This window comes from Paramisgurnus dabryanus, chromosome 13 (assembly GCF_030506205.2).
Source record: "Paramisgurnus dabryanus chromosome 13, PD_genome_1.1, whole genome shotgun sequence".
Lineage (NCBI taxonomy): Eukaryota > Metazoa > Chordata > Actinopteri > Cypriniformes > Cobitidae > Paramisgurnus > Paramisgurnus dabryanus.
Window position 1 is genome coordinate 12,661,520 of NC_133349.1, and position 14,718 is coordinate 12,676,237.

General features: G+C 36.4%; 1 protein-coding gene across 1 annotated transcript; it reads right to left on the bottom strand.

The window, feature by feature from the left end:
• Positions 1-4,301: 4,301 nt before the first annotated feature.
• oprd1b (opioid receptor, delta 1b) lies at positions 4,302-14,455 on the bottom strand. Its single transcript, XM_065298410.2, has 3 exons — positions 14,052-14,455; positions 7,249-7,604; positions 4,302-6,213 (listed from the first exon to the last, which is right to left on the bottom strand). Exons 1-3 carry the CDS (start codon positions 14,276-14,278, stop codon positions 5,684-5,686), a joined length of 1,113 nt encoding a protein of 370 aa, XP_065154482.1. The 5' UTR covers positions 14,279-14,455; the 3' UTR covers positions 4,302-5,683.
• Between the last annotated feature and the right edge of the window lie 263 nt (positions 14,456-14,718).

The following is a 14,718-nucleotide window of genomic DNA, read 5'->3' on the forward strand; positions in this document are numbered from 1 at the left end:
TACCATGGAAACTAAAAAGGAGCAAACCTTAAAGGGAGATACTGGTTATGTGCATGCTTTTCAACATACTTGCCTTTCATTAATTATAAGGTCGGTGTTTGTTTTAAAGGACTTAAAATTTTGTTTAAAATTCTTTATCCAGGCGAAATGGGTAAATGTTAAAGTAGGCTTTGAGATTTACTTCAGTGTTATAACCCAAGTGTAAAATCAGCATAACTATATGCTAATCAAAATACTTTTTATTTACAAGAAAAACATCAAAAAACGACTTAATTTGGCCTGTAATTTCAGATCTAATCATAATAATTATTTTGCCGTGTAAATTGTTTTAAATTAAACATTCTGCCAAATATATTAATGTAAATAATGCTATTTACCCATAAATGGTAATTTTTTCACAGTTGTTGTTATCCATTAAGCATTTAACTTTCTGAGCGGTTCACTCCGATTTAACCCTGCTATCTCACAGCATGTTAATAGCAAGTCGTATGGTATTGATACGTCTGTGTCATATATTGATTCCCTAATCAAACTAGCTGGCAATTGGGTCTCTTGCCATTGTGCTGTGATGCATCTTTCCACCCACTCTAACAGCCATGTAACAGCAGTGCTCCCTGATCCAATGTTTATGTCATTATGTAACAGACATTCCAAACCATCATGAGGAACCAAAACACATTTACTGACCATAATGATGTTGCTTGCTGCTCAGGCAATTTGTACGATTGTGTCTATTGGCATATTAAGTGCAAAAAATCAGAGCGTTTTATTAAACATTATTTCTGTTTGTTTTCCATTTTGTCAAATAAAACTTAATTTATTACTACCTAGGATACATGTGCTAGTTCATAATACTTCTGCAGCAATATAGACACTTTGGGGTGGGTTCCCAGACATGGCTTATCCTAGTCCAGGGGCCTCATTTCTAAAGTGTGTGTATGCACAGATTTGATTGTAAAGTGTGCATACATAAAAATCCACTGCAAAATCCATATTTATAAATACTGTCTTTGAGGTGGAAAAGTGCTTAATGCCACATTAGGGTCTGAGCAGATGTACGCACTTTTGCTTGTCCAATAGCTGCAGGTTTTTGAAAATATATAAGCCATTCTTGCTGTTTGAAAAACATTTAAAGTTATGATAGACCGATATCGGCTGGCCGATTTTTGCGAGTTTTATGTGTATCGGCCGATATGTGGCTTCTGTGTTCACCGATAGTTTTTTTCCGGCATTATTTACAGACAGAGTGTTGGAAGCTGCAAACGATTGCAGGTCATGCGACTAAAAACAACCAACCTTTCCATGACAACATCGAAAGTTTGCTGATCATAGATAGACAAAGCGGGTTTTTATTTCTCATCTCTATATATATTTCTAGTAGTAAAGTGCTAGAAATCAATATCCTTGGCTGATAGGACGCCGCTGCAAGAATACTTTCTCGATCTAAGAAATATGATCACATAAGCCCAATTTTGTCATCTTCACTGGTTACCAGTTAAATATCGCATACATTTTAAAATATTGCTAATCCCCTACAGTATAAAGCCTTAAATGGCCTAGCACCTTCGAATCTTCGAGAACTACTATCAGAATACAATCCATTGCGTACACTGCGGTCAGAAAATTCTGGCACTTAATTGTCTCTAGAATATCAAAAGTGTCTTAAGGTGGTAGATCCTTTTCCTACTTAGCCCCTAAGCTCTGGAATGATTTACCCAACAATGTTCGAAAAACAGAGACAGTCGATCAATTTAAGTCTAAACTAAAGACATTTCTTTTTAACAAAGCATTCACATAATGTGTCTAGTAAATATACTTATGCTGCAATAGTTAGCTTGTTCGGAACAAAGCATTAACATAATTCGTCTGGATAATATACTCATGCCGCCATAGTTAGTTTTCCGGAACCTATACAACAACTATATGGATGGAATGGAAAGTATTTATTTGAAACAGGGACAACGCAAACTTGTTAAAAAAACAAGAGAACATGTCTCGAGCCAGGTTGTAGCAACAGTTGCTAATTTTCACCTGTAGTCCCTGGGCAGGTATAACGGATAAATTTTTTTTACAGGGTAATAGATAAAATAATGACAGTTGTTATTAAAACAGACAATTTTGTAATATAATAAAATACAACAGAAATATGGAAGCCATCCACTAAGATTTTGTCTTTCTATCTCCTCCTCCAACAAAACACAGTTTAGTAACATCTGAAGTATAATGACATACAATATAACTTTAAACACTTACTTCCTTACACACACAAACCCTCCCACTCCCACACACACACATACATACACTCCCACACAAATGAATCATATTATCGATGTGTACAAACTTGTTCATTTAACAGCCAACTCTTTGTCATGGATGAGAAAGTGTGAGAATCTGTACATAAAATATATTCACTGCTTGACACTTGCATTACATGCGACCTGAAATGCATGTTTAAGCTGCCTTAATTTGAAAACATCTCAATTATCTTAACAAATATCAGTGCCATTGTTTTGTCTCAAGATGCACACAAGTATTGTTTTTTGTAAGGTATGTTTGTAAAAACTACTTAAATGTCCTAAAATAACGCAGGGCTCCAGACTGCCCCCAATTGGTCACATTTTGCCACCAAAATTTGAGAGTGTGCCACTGAATTTTACATCCAGTCGCACATGTGCGACCAGTAAATTTGACCTTTTTTTGTGATGTGACACTGAATTTGAAGCAGCAAATTGTACTTTCTGAATCTTTCATTAAAGTATTTATTAGTAATACAGTATTTGGTAAGCATGTTGATTTTTGGTGTGTGCCCCTAACATTTCTGGTTGCGCTCCTAAAATGTTCAGTTGGGGGCCACTGTGCTCCTAGTGAAAAAAGTTAGTCTGGAGCCATGTAACGCATTTATAAAATGCTGCGTAGACCAGAAAATGCATGTATCCGGGTCCATGACAAAAACGGTTTGGAAATATGAGAAATTCAAAAATCTTAAAAAAAAAACTTATTTTAAAAGCACACATCAGGTTTATTTTAATGCACATATTGTATTTATGTTAATTTTATGCAATAAAAAATTTCATTTGCACCATTTTTATGAAAGTTAAGACTGAATAAAATATCATGTTATTAGTTATTTCTAAATGTACATTTTAATGCGTTTTTGTAATATTTGTCCTGACATATGCTGAAAACAGCTGTTTTCTAAGTAATATTCGACAAATGATGTAAAAATCTATGTAAAAAATCATATTACGCTAAACTAGATGATTATATTTAATTCCAATTTTTTTTTATGAATATATTTATATTTCATAAAAAAAATAGTAGTTCTACCAATCGACAGACCGGTTACACCACATTGACATTTTTGCAATTATACCCAAATATTCTTTCAAAATGAAATAAAACCAGAAATTTTAGCCTTAGTCCTTAATAAACAGAATGTATGCAAGTAATCTGCAAACTTATTTTGAAATGTTACCCTTTTACATTTAATTGAATAATTCACGTCATTGACCCACCCCGTTTTTTATATGTGAAATCTAGAAATCGCATATTATCTAGTTTCAAATCTCCACATTTAAACAATGCCTATTAATATAAAAAAGCACCTGTCAATGTTTAAATTCTTTAAGAGCGGCAAGAAAGACTTACATCCAAAACCTGCAGCAATCGGACAAGCAAAAGTGCGTACGTCTGCTCAGACCCTGACGTGGTGCTAAGCACTTTTCCATACATATGGACTATGCCGTGGATTTTGTGTATGCACACCTTATGAATCACATCTGTGTGTACGCACGCTTTATAAATGAGGCCCTTGTAGTAATCTAAACCTGGTCCAGGAAACTGTCCCTTTGTGTAAAAATGAAAATTCACACGAGACATGGTTTGCTTCAAGATAGAAAAAACAACACATTTTTCAGATGTCATCTTGGCAAAATATGTGATTTACCGATTTCATATAGAGCAATACCATGTGAAATTATGTTTTGTTCTACTATACAAGCCTGAAATAACAAAACTTCACAGATACAATTAATTATATATATAATTTTAAAGTGACGTATATTCAGGTTGTAAAATTCTACTGTTGCCTGTATTAGTTTGTGTCCTTGAAGCAATTATACAATAGCTTTGTGTGCCTGTTCTAGTGTTATAAATGTGTGCAGTGCTTGACTACAAGCACACTTACCTGCTGTTTTATAACAGGGCTATATAGGTTGAATATAACTGACAAGGAAAAACCATTCCTGTTTCATTTCATAATTGATCTAGTTTTATGCTTTAAGCTGTGTCAAAAACTTTACAGTAAACTCCCTTAAAAGTTTGCAATATACAAACAAATGATGAATTCAGTCAGAAAAAAAAAGAAAAACGTTATTATGCAATCCACAGTATTATTTTAATAAGTTTAGCTTTCACAATATAGACATTGACAGTTCAGATCATTTGTAATAACTGACTTGCAACTATAAAAAATAGCTCAATATGAAATATCTAACAGTTGCTGAAAAATACATCATACCGTTGTCACTGCAAAACAACACTCACTGTCGCTAACACAACTGCACAACTGTCTCGGCTGGAGAAAGTATGCAATAATCAAGAAGCTTAACTCTGAAGATGAGGCTAAACCTTTTTACAGCAAAACTGACATTTAGAACCAAACTTCAATACACAAAATTATTTGTTAAATGTCACTTTAATTATAAGATTTAAAAAAGCCAATAGATTGGTTCCATTTACCGATAATGTCAACAAAAGGCTAGAACTATTAGACAAAACACGTTTAATAATTGAGTGAAAACCAAGAAAATACTGTATGTACAAACCTCCCGGTGTTAAAATTACAACATATCTAAAGAAACCACACTGCTTTTCCATAGAAACCACAATGTGGATTTACTCTGGTCTTGAAGATCCATCACCACTAAAATTACGTATCAGAATTATGTTATAATTCTTGTAATAGCTTTGCCAGCAATCGTAAGGGGGTTAACCCTGTTATCCTTATAATAGCCACATGCACATAAATGCAAATTGGTCAATACGCTTTGCGTTTCACACCCATGTATTTCTCCTCGGGTTTAATGAAATCCTGTTGTTCCAGAAAGAAAAAGCCTCTGTGCATTTTGCTAAACAAAGACTGAATGTTCGGTGAAATGGCATGCTTGTCTCTTGAAATGAAAATATCCATCTTGCAGCTTATTTTTTATGTTTAGAAAACTCAATTTGTGCAGTCAGTCTTATAAGCCCAAATACAATCATGTTACATGTTTCCATATTTCCAATGGAAATGGAATTCACTTTCCACTTAAAAATCTGATTATGAGATCCACTTTGATGGCTTTAACCACTAATGAATGCAGACTTCCTGTTGACCACGTAAGGCCGCATCTTTGATATCCATCCAATGAATGTTTACAATCTTAATGGCCCAAACGTATCTCATTTCCTCAAATAGGAAATCATTTTGGAGCCATCCACTGATTTTTCCATTTGGTTAAATAGAGATTTAAAAGAATCACAAGGATCCAAAAAAGACCAATTGCCTTCGATGTACGCTTGCTGTCGAGTTGTATCAACCTCAGGTGGTTTCCGGCAGAGCTTAGAACTCAGTGGTGGAAATCTGAGTGACCTCAGTCTGTGTCCTTTCTTGTAAACTCGAAGGCATTTGGTCCAGGCCTAGTCAGGTGGGCCGCTTCATTGACTCTGTCCTGGCGCACACGGAGATGGGCTCTCTTGTGACGCTGCGTGCTCTGGAAAAGCTGCCCTGTTCCATGCGTGAACGAAAGGGGAGGCAGAAATCCCGGAAGCACCTTTTGAAGTTTTCATCTAAGAAGGCATACAGGATGGGGTTGAGGCTGCTGTTCATGTAGCCCAGAGCGATGCAAAGATGCCAGCAGGCAAGCACAAACAGATTCTTCAGGTTGACATCCACCACAGTCTTGACGATGATGAAGAGGTGAATGGGGGTCCAGCAAACGATGAAGGCTGCCACCACCACCAACACCATGCGAGTGATGCGGCGCATGTTCCTGTCTTTCTCTTTAGAGCCCGAGAGCAAACGCACGCTCTTTAGACGAATGATCATCAGCCCGTAGCAGACGGTGATGACCAAGACGGGAATCACAAAGGCGAAAATGAAGACGCAGATCTTGGTCACGATATCCCAATACCAATCTGGCTCTGGGAATTTCAGCATGCAAAAGGTGTTTCCTGTAGTGAATACAGAGGTCAACAGATTAACTAGAATTTTTGAAACAAACATTTGATAAAAATATTGCTTTTTCAACATTTGCATAATGCATTAGAATAAAAAAACATCTATTTGAGAAAGTACAGACATACAGGAAAAAAGTATTAGATTTTTCCTATAGAAAACTTTCGGGTGATTCTCACAAAATCCAGATTAAGAAGGTGTCCAGCATCAGATTTTTTTAAAAAGCCCTTGAAGCCAATTTTTTTTTCCACATTCCAAGATTAAGGTTTGAACTTACTATAGCCTTTATTTTTTAAAGAATTAAAAAAATATATTTCCTATAGAATTATTAAATTTTTTTTGATTATCATTATCAAAATGATCATTACCGCAACATGATATTACATTAAATATATGCATTTACAATATCATGTTTCGGTAATGAGAACTAAAAAGTTGTCTAGGTACTATGACAAACAAAAATGTCAACTTTTATCTGGAGAGAAAAAATAAGAACTGCTTACCTAGTAGCCATCTTGAGTGTCACAGTCAATCATGTCCCTTCCAAATCTTTTTTTTTTTTTTTGAAAATGTTAGTTCCTTTAGGGCTTAAACAATGATTGAAAATTGTTTCGGAGGATGAGAAAATTGGTCTTGGACACATTTATATTCCTTATTATTGTCTCTACATTTACCAATGATCACCAAATATCACATGTTTTTTTACTGTAAATGTATATAGTATAACATGCACTGAAGCTTTTTATTTTTTAGATTTTTTATTATAAATATTTTCATGTCAAAGAACCCAAATCCAGTCATGGACATGTTGCGGCAATGAAAATTTTCCCCTTAAATGTGGAAAAAACAACAAAATTGGTTTGTATGATGTCATTTGAAATCATGTGCAAAATAGTACATGAAGAGATGTTTGTAACGTTATGCTTCTTATTTTGATACTCTTACTTTGCATTTACTTTTTTTTTATCAAAGTCTAATTTCGTGAGAATCACCCTTTTGTGTTAACTATGATTTTTTTTACTTGTCCCCACCTGTGTCAGTTTTGTTAGTGCCAGCCATGACCATTACTGGGATGCCAATAGATGAGGACAGAATCCACACGCAAATGTTGATGATCTTTGCCTTGACTGGCGTACGAAAATCCAGAGCTTTCACTGGATGGCACACGGCGATATAACGGTCCACGCTCATCATCGTCAGCGTGAAAATACTGGTAAACATATTGTAGTAGTCGATAGCGATAACCACCTTACACAAGAGCTCCCCAAATGGCCAGGTTCTCATTAAATATTTGGCACTCTGGAAGGGTAGGGTGCTGGTGGACAAAGCGTCAGCCAAAGCCAGATTAAAGATGTAAATGTTGGTGGCTGTCTTCATCTTTGTGTACCTGTTGAAGAAAAGTAAGAGTCAGTCAGCATGCTTTCTTTTTTTTAAAAATGTCAGCACCTGGGTTTGCAATAAAGATATGAGCCACATGAATGCCGATGCAGATGAATGGGTTGCTTTGTAAATGGGTTGAAGCTGTTCTGGGATTTGGCCTTTTGATTATGAAGATCTCATACGTTTGTTAAAGATCATGATTCACTTCATAAAGTGCAAAAAGAAGCATATGTGCATGTAATACAGACTGGCACACTGGAAAAAAATGATTATTTCACTATCAAAATGTATAAATTTAGGACATACACTCACCTAAAGGATTATTAGGAACACCATACTAATACTGTGTTTGCCTTAATTCTACGTGGCATTGATTCAACAAAGTGCTGAAGGCATTCTTTAGAAATGTTGGCCCATATTCATAGGATAGCATCTTGCAGTTGATGGAGATTTGTGGGAAGCAAATCCAGGGCACGAAGCTCCTGTTCCACCACATCCCAAAGATGCTCTATTGGGTTGAGATCTGGTGACTGTGGGGGCCATTTTAGTACAGTGAACTCATTGTCATGTTCAAGAAACCAATTTGAAATGATTCGAGCTTTGTCGCATGGTGCATTATCCTGCTGGAAGTAGCCATCAGAGGATGGTGCATGGTGGTCATAAAGGGATGGACATGGTCAGAAACAATGCTCAGGTAGGCCGTGGCATTTAAACGGTGACCAATTGGCACTAAGGGGCCTAAAGTGTGCCAAGAAAACATCCCCCACACCATTACCATCACCACCAGCCTAGTGGTAACAAGGCATGATGGATCCATGTTCTCATTCTGTTTACGCCAAATTCTGACTCTATCATCTGAATGTCTCAACAGAAATCGAGACTCATCAGACCAGGCAACATTTTTCTTCAACTGTTCAATTTTGGTGAGCTTGTGCAAATTCTAGCCTCTTTTTTCTATTTCTAGTGGAGAAGAGTGGTACCCGGTGGGGTCTTCTGCTGTTGTAGCCCATCCGCCTCAAGATTGTGCATGTTGTGGCTTCACAAATGCTTTGCTGCATACCTCTGTTGTAACGAGTGGTTATTTCAGTCAAAGTTGCTCTTCTATCAGCTTGAATCAGTCGGACCATTCTCCACTGACCTCTAGCATCAACAAGGCATTTTCGCCCACAGGACTGCCGCATACTGGATGTTTTTCCCTTTTGACACAATTCTTTGTAAACCCTAGAAATGGTTGTGCTGAAAATCTCAGTAACTAAGCACTTTGTGAAATACTCAGAGCGATCCGTCTGGCACCAACAACCATGCCACGCTCAAAATTGCTTAAATCACCTTTCTTTTCCATTCTGACATTCAGTTCATGAGATTGTCTTGACCAGGACCACACCCCTAAATGCATTGAAGTAACTGCCATGTGATTGGTTGATTAGATAACTGCATTATTGAGAAATTGAACAGGTGTTCCTAATAATCCTTTAGGTGAGTGTATGTGAGCTTCTATATGAGCGTATATATATTCATTTTTATTACTATTTTCTGCCACACCATCAGCCTCAAACATCTCCAATACATTTTCTTTTGGTCAAATAGGTGTACTTCACATGCCATGCCAATGGGTTTTTTCTTTGGCTGCACGTAGGCTGATATTTCTTCAGCGATTTACAGAGCCAATAACAGATATGTGTGATTTCTCAGGAAACCCATTTCAGTGATATCTAACAGGTAATAGGGAAATTTTATACATGGTATTTAAAAGTGCTTTTGACATACAATTTCACATGAAATCCAGTAAGTACTGTCTCATTGCACATCGGCACGCTCTCATTATATTAAGATGCCTCAAGTGTCTCTCTGTGCTATCTTACAATAATCAGCTCATAATTTTCGGGGAGCACTCTCTGTTTTTCAAACCAGAAGTGAGCTGATAAGGCATAAAAGGATATAACAATGCAACCATAGTAACTAAAGAAGAGATCATGGTACACCAATGCTAAAGGCTTACGTTGTAATCCATTGATTACTATCTCAAAGCTTTAGTGATTTGTCTGGTGCCCACACGCCGTGATCTCTTTTGAGGACTTGACATTTGAAGTCGCACCGAGTTGAAGAGAGTAAAATTCATATCCATTAGTGACACTGCAGTTTATTGTTTACTTTGTACAGTGTGGTGAGAGGAAGTAAACAATTATTATAAATCCCATTAGGCTTAATATACTGTGTGCATAAGTTGTTTTGTTGTATGTAATGTACATGACTCAAATAATTTGCATATATTTTATACTAAAGAAAATCACGGGGAACTGTTGGATCATGTAAATGTTGCACTGTTGCCAGTCATTTTTCATGGCAGATCTTCATCAAGGAACATTTTTCATGAAATATGCCCTGGAGAAATAAAATGTTTTCAGGTATCATAAATGAGTGGCTCTAATTTGATTTTAAATGACTTGTGTTTACTAGAAGAAAACCCATAAAAATACGTAATTTTTTGACCTTTAAATCAACCTTATTTTTTGCCAATACTTTATCTATAAATTATACTTTAGAGCAAACTATTAATGATTTTTTCTTATTTCTAAGTATTTCTGCCTGCACATTATAAAGACTCATAGAAGTTGAAGTGTAAAAATACCCAAATGTGGAATAGCATAATGAAAAGTCAAACCAGACATCACGACTTTGATGAGCTCATTCAGTCTGTTCCTCTAAGCTTTCACTCCTGAAGATTCATTACATAGTGTAAAAGGTGCCATGAATGGAGCACAAAATGTAATCAAGCTGAATGAATTGAACTTAACTCTTAAGGAAACAGAGTCTATTTTTATATCAGTGAGTTTAGGATTGTGTAAATACCTGTAACATTATCTCTAACAGTCTTATGATAGAATGGTTAACAACAAGACCAAAGCACATCAGTTGTCTACCTGCTATAAATTTGTTGTTGAAAATAAATAAGTGAACCCTTGTGCATCGTTCAAATTCAGTACCCTTTCGTGTTGTTAGTGGACAAAAAAAGGACACTAAATTAAAGGGACATTCCACTTTTTTTGAAAATATGCTAATTTCTCAGCCCCCCTAGAGTTAAACATTTGATTTTTACCGTTTTGGAATCCATTCAGCTGATCTCTGGGTCTGGCGCTAGCACTTTTAGCATAGCTTAGCACAATCCATTGAATCTGATTAGACCATTAGCATTGCGCTAAAAATAACCAAAGAGTTTCAATATTTTTCCTATTTAAAACTTGACTCTTCTGTAGTTACATCGTGTACTTAGACCGACAGAAAATTAAAAGTTGTTATTTTCTAGGCAGATATGGCTAGGAACTCATTCTGGCGTAATAATCAGTGACTTTGGTGATGTAACATGGCTGCAGCAGGCGTAGTGATATTATGCACTGCCCAAAAATAGTCCCCTTGGTTACTTTCAACAAAGAACTTTGCTTTCAATAGCAGGGGACAATTTCCGGGCAGCGGTAGTAACACTGCGCCTGCTGCAGCCATGTTACATCAGCAAAGTCCTTGATTATTACGCCAGTTTAAAAAGTATAGTTGAATGGATTCCAAAATGGTAAGAATCAAATGTTTAACTCTAGGGGAGTTGGAAAATTAGCATATTTTCAAAAAAGTGGAATGTCCCTTTAAATGGCTGTAAAATGTATCAAATGATTTTTCTTTTTTTGCATAAATCTGTTAATCAACCTCAGTACTGATCAAAACTACCAAATGTTTACAAAAATTTCATGATTTTAACTCTTTAATTACCAAGTTCATAATAACTGTAACTGATTGGGGGGGCACAAAATGATTTTCAATATAAAAATTGATTGAGGACTGGATTTTTTTCATGTCAAAGATTAGTAAAAACACTGTCTTTGATGCATTTTTTGTTTTTGTGCAGCATCAGTAGGGATGCAGCGATTAACCGGTTTCACTATTAACCGCGCTTTAAAACGTCACGGTTAAGTAACCGTAAAGCCTTCGCTACACCGCGTGTTTTTGTTTCACGCACGCACGCACGCACAAACCAGATCCACGAAGCACCAAGAGGCGCATGCGTCATGATGCATTGTATGACAAAGCTCCGCGCTCAAAAGAGTATGTGCGCGTGACGCGTCTCTTGGTTGTTCGTGCATCTGGTTTGTGCATTGTATGACAAAGCTCTGCGTTCAAAAGAATATGTGCGCGTGATGCGTCTCTTGGTTGTTCGTGCATCTGGTTTGTGTGTGAGTGTGTGTGTGTGTATGTGTGTGTGGGGGTGGGTGTGTGTGTGCGCGCGCACCTGCATCCGTACATGAAAGAGCCACACTTCAATCGGTCTACTCTGTACAGCATTAAAAACCTCCTGCTCGCGGATCAAACCCGGGCGGGGCTCCTGGTGGTCTGACTGCATTTCATAACGTTGAATTATTTTAACGCGTTAATGATTAATTAATGAATAGCATGAGTTAACACGTTAATCTTGCCACCCCTAATATTTATATTTGATTTTTGTGTAATATTAAGCTACACCTGTCAAAATGACTGGCAGTACCTGGCCCAGGATGACCCTGTGTTATTATTCGTTTTGAGAGGCTTTTATCATTTTTACTTCATATATTTTACTTCAATACTTCAAACAAACCAAAATAATATAACTTTATTCAGTCCAAATGTAAAATTACATTTATTCAAAAGATCATTAAAATGAATAGCCTACAGGTTTTAAAGGCACCTATACTGTTTAAGTCAAAGCCAGCTAAGTTATTATTATTATCATTTGTCCAAGAATTGTAGAAAAAATACACAAACTGAAAATACAGAAAAATGTAGCAATTGATTACAAATTTATTCATGTGATTTTATACATTAATGTTGTGAAATAAATGAATCCTTAATAACCGTAATAACCGTACAACCGTGATTATTTATCAGACTATAACCGTACCATCAAAATCTATAATCGCTGCATCCCTAAGCATCAGATTACATTTTTTTCTTCCTCATTTATGGTTTGTGGCTGTTTTTCCCATTGACTTCCAATACAACAACATTTTTTGATTGCAGAGCCATGACACCTTATTATCATGCATTCTTGATTGTTGGTGGTTTTCCTTTTGCAAATTTTTTCTTGATCACCAAGTGGTACCAATTAACCCTTTAGTAGGCCTGTGCAAAAACAGAGCTTAATTTCTGGTTTGTGAAGTAAATGGAGTATAAATCCAGTCCACAATCACCTTTTATATTTAAAAATCAGTCATTTTGTGTGTGTGTTTTTTTCTCAAATCAGTGATACCACTTATAAACTTGGCAATTAAAGAGTTATTGGCATTTTTGTAAACATTTGGTAGTTTTGATCGATACTGGGGTTGATTAACAGACTTATGCAAACACAAAAGGTTACATTTGCCAGGTTATATTGAGTTTTTTGAAAAATTTCAAAGCATTTTCTGAAAATATGTGTAAATATAATATTTGTCCCCCAAAAATCATTCCATTTCCTGAAACACAGAGAAAGTTGTGGCCAAATTAAGACAAAAAATGTCCCCAACAACACATAAGGGTTAAGTATAGTATGGTTGTTGTGTGCAATGCAGCAAAATTCTGTCAAATTATAATAAAGTATAAAACTAGTGGTCTTAATTATATGGGTATACACGTTAAATATGATTTCTATAATTAAATATTCCTGTTCCCATGATTTTTTGTTAAATTATAACATCACATTACATTCAAGCATTTGGCAGCTACCACTTAAAAGTGCATTAAATCTATACATTTTTACATCAATTGTGCTCCCTGAGATCAAACCCATGACCTTTTCGCTGATGACGCAATGCTTTGTCTAAGCTACAGGAAACTAGTCTTTCTAAATCATCTCACACATCTGAAATGAGATCAGATTGTTAAGAGGTGCTTTAAAGTGGTGGTTCACCAAAAGGTTAAAAAATCTGTAATCATTTAACTCAATCATTTTGTGTGCCACAATGAAAGGCTTGGAACAACATGCATGCAACTAAATGAATTTTAATTATGGATAAACTGTCATTTAAAAATGTGTTCATCATCGAAACAAACAAACCAGCGGCTGTCTCACAGTTACACTGGCACATCAGTGGGTGACACTGTGTTTGTGTTGTATTGTGTTGAGTGAAAGGTTGTCACTCTCAGTTAAACTCACTCATCTTCATCCTCTGCTTATGTCTGCCTTTCATCTCCCACAACTTGATTTATATAAAAATGACGGATTTGTGAATTAACTAGCACTTTTAAGTTATAGGCTACTGTCTGGCTTATAATGTCAACAACAGATTTCTAGGCAGTTTGACTGTTTTTAGTTCTCTTTGGGCTCCACTGCATTGTGCAAATATCACTATAGAGTACACAAATTAACTTTGTTGAATATTGCAGCTAAAGTGTGGTATATGAAGTCATAAGTAGCCTACACATAGTATTAAAACACTATTTGAAGAATGCTTACCGGACCACACCGTACATAACCAGCAGGTTTCCGAACAGCCCCAGAACGCAGATAACAGAGTAAAGCGCGGTGATGCAGACAGCGATAGCGAGCGCAGCGCTGCCTCTTCCCGGCTTCTGCTCAGTGCCTTGGCTGAGGTTGGATAGAAGACCCGCTGGTTCGTCCATGAAGCTTGTGTTGGTCACAATCAAAGGGAAATCGCTGGCGGTCATGTTTGTAAACTCCATTTTGCGCGCCTTCTGTTTAATGTCAACGAGACTAAAAACTGTATACCTGTGATTTTAGTTTCAGTGTGTTTTCGAGACAAGCGGCACAACTGCACGGGTCTGGTCACGCAGCCTTTGGTGAAGAGCGCGCGCTTCTTTTCTCGGGAGCGCACTCGAGTTCCGACTGCGCGCGCTGCTGTGCTGTCACGTACTTTCTCTGAAGTCAAATCCTAGTGGGATACATGGCAATATACTGCGCCCACAAAGGCGCACTGACTAGAAGTGTGCCAGATACATTTTGTAATTGATATTCCTGCATTTCAGTTGTTGTTTTTTAAAACGTCATAGATAGTGAGCAATTAGGATATTTTTTTATTAAAATTTATTTTTCTGTCTGTTTTGGTCATGTCAGACGTGTCTGTCTGTTTGTCTATCTTTGTTTACATCTATTCATTCATCCA